This window comes from Neophocaena asiaeorientalis, unplaced genomic scaffold (assembly GCF_003031525.2).
Source record: "Neophocaena asiaeorientalis asiaeorientalis breed wild unplaced genomic scaffold, Neophocaena_asiaeorientalis_V1.1 scaffold543, whole genome shotgun sequence".
In the NCBI taxonomy this organism is placed as follows: domain Eukaryota; kingdom Metazoa; phylum Chordata; class Mammalia; order Artiodactyla; family Phocoenidae; genus Neophocaena; species Neophocaena asiaeorientalis.
This window is the reverse complement of record NW_020173671.1, coordinates 127,883-133,040: the sequence shown is the minus strand read 5'-3', so window position 1 is coordinate 133,040 and position 5,158 is coordinate 127,883. Positions and strand designations below refer to the sequence as shown.

The following is a 5,158-nucleotide window of genomic DNA, read 5'->3' as shown; positions in this document are numbered from 1 at the left end:
AATTCAGGATTCCAACGCTTCTGGGCCGCGCGCCGCACCGCCCCGCCGAGCCGCCCCGCCGCGGCCGCCTCTCGCTCTGCTTCAGCCTCCACCTCCACCACCTCCCCCTCCTCCTCCTCCTCCTTCCCCTCCCGCGAGCCCCAGGCCCACCGGCGGTGGTGGCGCACAATTATTACGTCACAGCCGGCGAACAGCGCCGCCGCGGCCACCACGCGCCTAGTCCCGCCTGCGCGAGAGCGCAGACGCCACGGGACCGTCCGGCCCATGACCCCCACGCCTGCGCACACCCGCTTAACCTGAGCCGTGCGGGGCGGTGCCTCCACTCGCTCTTTTGCGCCTGCGTGTCCCGTGCCGCTCTCCCGCCCTTCGCCCCCGCGCTGCGTAGCCCTGCGTTCCACGCGCCGCCGGGCTTGAGCTGAGGACTCTGACGCCTCGGTTCAGTGAGACGTCTCGGTCCAGTGAGGCGCTTCGGTGGAGGGCCGGGAGGGCCGGGAGATCCTGGTACGGGGACGGAGCTGAGGCACAGCAGCATGGGAAATGGATCCGAGGTTCCATTTATTCTCTTTTATTTTTTAACTTTAGGCAGGGCTTGCGCAGAAAGGAGAGATCAGAGGAGTGAAACAGGATCAGGACTAGGGCGTACGATTTATCCGAGGCTCCCCGGCTCCCCTCCCAGTCCAGAGAGGCTTAGAGTGGCCTGCCGGCGCCAGGGCAGTGGAGAGCGTGAAAGGCAAAAGTTGGCACCCAAAGAGTAATGATGTGGCTGCAAGGGCACCGTCGTCGTTGGGCACCTTCTGCAGACGGGCGCATAATAATTACACCTCTGGAGTCAGTGATGGAAACTGGGCCCCAATAGATGGAGAGAGGAGAGTGAAGATGAGGCTTCTTGTCGAGTGGAGAGGCAGAGGATACCTAGAGAGAGGTGTGGGGTAAAGAACCAGGAGTTTTCCTGAGTGGCGGAAGGAGTCGTGGCCATCTGCCAACAGGCAGGATCATTGTCTCAGATTGCCGCTAGATGGTGGTGCTGTTCTGGAAGCATTCCAGTGGGACCCAGAGCAAGTCTAGACAATGCCGGGCATTTCCCACCCCCGCCCAACTCTCTCAAGAATTTGGGGCTGGATGGAGACTAAGAGCAAGATATTCTACTTCCTCTTTAATATCCATGAATTCAAAGTCCTGGGGGTGGGGTTGGGGGGGAGAAGGGAGGAAGGGAGAGTCATGAGCTGTCAAACCTGGGATTCCAGTCAAACCCAGAAGAGGCCTCTGTTCCTGACTGTTCCCTGTCTTGTCTAGTCAGCTCTTGGCTGTCTCCAAAATGAACCCACCCTGGTCTTCCAAGCTCAGAACCACCTTTTACAACACAATCACAGTTTCACAAGCCCCAAGAAGGTTCCATGTGGAGAGAGGCTAAGTTTCGCCCTTGCCCGGGGGATTATGACACTCAGGGTATCCCCCTGGTGTAAATGGAAGACACCTGAGAAAAGGGAGAAAAGAGATGCTCAGTGAAGCACGGCCATAAAGATACTCTGATGTTTCACCCTCCCTTCTCCAGCTCAACCTTGTTTCTGCCTCCTGTAAGGACCAAGGTATTCGGTCCTTCACTCCTCAGCTCTGCCTCTACACCCACGCTTCTTCACCCCCTGCTGTAGCCCCCCAACCAGTGCCCCCAGGTCAGAGATCCCCTGCTCTCCTCGCATCCACCCTCAACTGCTCACCCACCTCTCAGGCTCTCACCTGCGCTGTAACAGCTATTGTAGGCCCAGTCAGGGTTGGAGGGCATGCTTCGTATACATCGGAATAGAGTCTCCTGCCTTCCCTGGCCCTCCCGGGATACCACCTGACCCATGGTGAAAGTCACATCATGAAACAAGACCTGGCAGGGAAGGGAGGAGATGAAGAAAACGGGATAGTGTGGCTCACGTCTGGGCAGCCTCAGGAGCCCTGACAAGGGAGCCGAGGAATGAAGAAGTGCCCTCTAAGTTGGGTATCCATAGGGGTTGGGAACCCTCAGTGCTGGGGCATAAGGCTTTGGGAGAACAGGCCTCCAGGCCCTCAGGTGAGGCTCAGGGGGTGTTTGGGGTTACCTGGCTGTACAGCAGATAAATTCCAGCATCCCAGACTCGAATGACATATCCTTGGGCCTCCAGGCCTCTCCCACGCCAGAGAGCTGGTTGCCACATCACCTCTGTCACATCAGAGTCCTCTGGAGGCAAGGAGTGTGGCAGTCAGGGTTTCTGTACACGCTCAGACACTTTCTGCTCTAAGGTTCTCTTGGGCCCAGGTGCCAGGCCCACAGTTCCTAGATTTTGCCTCTCCTCAAAAGCCATTATTGAAAATAGTGCTCACCCTTGGAGGTGATGTTAACGGGAACAAGATGAAGGACTGAGCGCTTCTCTGGGGAGAGAAGGAGGAAATCTCAGCAGCGCCCACCTACCCCCGTTGCCCTGTTGTCAGCCCTCCACCCTCACCCCTGGCTCAGGGTCTCAGTCTCCAAATCCCGGTGCTGCTTGATCACCTCCCACCCCTGCTGCACCCCGGGGGCCTCACTCTTCTGTTTTACTGCTCTCCTTCTCCGGGATCTCTCCCCATTCTCCCGGGCTTCCACGCCATCAGAGCTCTGCTCATGGAAAGAGGGTCAGGGTTAGGCTGAGATGCAAGGGTCCCAGAAAGCCTTTCCCCCAGGCCTCCCCCGCCCCGGGAATGCCTCACATCTCTCCTGCACCTTTCCCCAGCAACCTGAGTCTTGGTGCTGGCTGTCCTCCAGGATCTGTTAGGTACGAGAAGCATTAATCTTTAACAATTTCCTTTCCTGAAATGGTTGCTCCCTTGACCTCCAAACCTGGGACCCTCTCTTGCACCCACTGAAAACTTTGCAGACCAGGCGGCTGGAACCAAGAGGCCTGGAGACCACCCTGCCACCCATCCTTCTCTCCCAGACACCCTTCTCCCCCAGACACCCTTCTCCCCTCACTCACCTGCTCCCGGGGGCTCAGCCACAGATACCCTTCCCCCTTCTCGGAGGGCCCTCCGGTCCTCTGCAGCCGGCTCACCTCTCTCCTTAAGGTCTGCAGCTCTGTTTGTTGGGTCAGCAGAACCATGGCACAAGCCACAGCCCCCAGAGCCGCCCCCCAACTCAACCAGAGGGCAACTGAGAGTGCCGGCTCTCGGACTGGGCCCCCCATGTCTCCCGGGGGCCCTTTGGGGGCTAGTAAAGAAGGAGATGAGGTCGGCATGAGCTGGGGACCCTGCCAACAGCTGTAGCCTCAGGAGTGGGGTAGCAAGGAGGTGACGGGGAGGGTCGGCGTGCAGGCAGCGGTGCAGAAGGGAAGAAGGGTGTTACGCAAGGGAGAAATAAAAAGGAACTTGAGAATAAAAAGGAGGGAGGCAGAAAGCAAGCTCGGGGCACTGTTGGTGCTCCTGGCACCCCGCTGCAGGGCCAGTGTTGTCCTGAGACCCCTCACCCTCCTCCAGCCTCAGGAGAATTGGTTGTCAGTCTCTCTAAGAAGGACAGGGCTGCCAGTGACACCCAGGAGGAGCGGCCAGAGCACAGGAACCCCAGGGCGGCCCCAGAAGCGGGGGAGGGAAGGTTGCCTGGCTATGGGGCATGGTGCCAGGAGCCGGGATGGAGGGACGAGCTGGGCAGCATTGAGGGTCAAGGGGTGAGAGTGGAAGACCCTCTGGCCCGGGCACAGGCGAGATCTCTGGGGCAGTTTGCTGAGAGAGACCAAAGGTGGGAAAGAAGGGGAGGGCGTCAGTGGGGAGGAGAACCAGGGTCGCGGAAGCAAGAAACTGGCTGAGTTCTGGGGTTAAGGCCAGGCCGGGTGTGTTGGAATAAGGCCTGCACTACTCCCTGTGTGCTGAACTTGGCAGGCAGGACTTCCTGTTTCCCAAGAAAAGCTCTTACATAAGGCTCTGGACAAAGAGAGAAAGAGACAGCCCAAGCCCCCTGCCACTGTAGGATTCCTCCCTGGCCCCAAGGACGCAGGTGTCCGTGTTCCCGGGCCCTGGCGTCCCGCTTCCTGCCCCTGAGCCCCCATGCTGGGCCTGCTCCCACCCCGCGTCCCAGCCAGGGCTTGTGCCAGCACCTGCTGAAGTCTCCGAGGCTGCCAGGAGGAAGGGCCGCTGTTCCTCCCAGCCCAGGGATTCCCCGCAGGAGGAAGCCCGCCTCCTATAGGTAAATGAGGCCGCTTCTGCTGGACCTTGGGCAGAGGATTGATTTTTTTTCCTGGCAGTTTGCCTTTCGACTCTCTGCTCATGCTTCGGCGTTAGAGGCATGTAGGTCCCCACTCCCAAGCCTGGACATTGCCCTGGAATTCCGGGCGTCCTGCCCCCCACTCCCCAATTCCCAGACCCCCTTTGCATGGCCCTCAGCTACCCCGAGGATGTCCCCTAAGGCCCAATAAAGAGAGCGACCATGACTTATTCTCTTTAATATCCATTTATCAACATTTTGTCACAATAATAATAAAAATAATATCTGTTTTTAAAATCCACAGGGAATTATCAGGGGAGGAATTATGTCTTGGTCTCTTACCCCTCACATTCGGGAACTCCTGGCCTAGTCCCAGTCTCTCTGGCATCCAGCCCCTCTTAGTGCCTGAAGAGGGGTATTCAGGACCCATCGTCACCCAGAGTACAGTAAACTCAGTGTCCTGGGGGGCTGCAGCCAGGGTGGGGAGTCAGGAGATAAATGGGGGTTTGGGAGCTAGTGAGGTGGAGAGCTGGAGGTGTGGGGAGCTGTCAGAGACGAGGGGACTATTTCTGTGGCATGGCCGTCTCTTGAGTGTGCCCTGGCAGCCTACAGAGGGAGAGGCAGTTCTGGGGGAGGAGCCGCTCAGGGTGGGCAGAGGGGACTGGGGTGCTCAGAGAGCTGCCGTGGGGAGCCAGCGGCTTTGGCAAACCATCGGGAGACCAGGGCCCCCTCAGTGAACTTGGAAGAGTCCAAAGTAGGTGAGGAAGGGGGCAGCCTTGAGATGGGCCCAGGGGAGGGTGCGGATCCGCAGGGAGGACCCTGGCCGCAGGGGCAACAGCCCGGACACCTGGCAGAGACGGAGCTGGGGCCCGAGGGAACTGGCCGCTGTGGCTGAGAACTCCTCCAGGCAGCGCAGGGCCAGCATGTCATCCACCAGCAGGTCCAGCTCCAGGGAGACAGCCTTCC

At 59.1% G+C, this 5,158-nt stretch overlaps 2 protein-coding genes across 4 annotated transcripts in view; both read right to left on the bottom strand.

Moving 5' to 3' along the window:
- Window positions 1-529: 529 nt before the first annotated feature.
- TNFSF13 (TNF superfamily member 13) lies at window positions 530-4,199 on the bottom strand. 3 transcript variants are annotated; one of them, XM_024748401.1, is made up of 7 exons: window positions 2,976-4,199; window positions 2,723-2,767; window positions 2,548-2,617; window positions 2,347-2,394; window positions 2,085-2,203; window positions 1,735-1,873; window positions 530-1,474 (listed from the first exon to the last, which is right to left on the bottom strand). In XM_024748401.1, the coding sequence occupies exons 1-7, from the start codon at window positions 3,231-3,233 to the stop codon at window positions 1,365-1,367; spliced, it is 789 nt and encodes a 262-aa protein (XP_024604169.1). In that variant the 5' UTR covers window positions 3,234-4,199; the 3' UTR covers window positions 530-1,364. The 3 variants fall into 3 exon arrangements, with proteins under 3 accessions (XP_024604169.1, XP_024604171.1, XP_024604170.1); XM_024748403.1 differs by lacking the exon at window positions 2,723-2,767 and having other exon boundaries at window positions 3,051-4,092; XM_024748402.1 differs by lacking the exon at window positions 2,723-2,767 and having other exon boundaries at window positions 2,976-4,088.
- Window positions 4,200-4,414: 215 nt separating this feature from the next.
- TNFSF12 (TNF superfamily member 12) overlaps window positions 4,415-5,158 on the bottom strand; it is a 7,991-nt gene continuing 7,247 nt past the window's right edge. Inside the window, exon 7 of the mRNA XM_024748405.1 lies at window positions 4,415-5,158. This exon is cut by the window's right edge and continues 14 nt beyond it. Within this exon, the coding sequence (XP_024604173.1) occupies window positions 4,923-5,158 (236 nt within the window). The 3' untranslated portion in view covers window positions 4,415-4,922.

Coding starts and splice junctions, on each gene's coding strand:
- TNFSF13 (XM_024748401.1), bottom strand. CDS start 3,233: ATGCCGACCTCATCTCCTTCTTTACTAGCCCCCAAAGGGCCCCCGGGA. Junction 2,204..2,346: donor CGTTAACATCACCTCCAAGG/GTGAGCACTATT, acceptor CCTTGCCTCCAG/AGGACTCTGATGTGACAGAG. Junction 1,874..2,084: donor TTTATCTGCTGTACAGCCAG/GTAACCCCAAAC, acceptor CTTCCCTGCCAG/GTCTTGTTTCATGATGTGAC.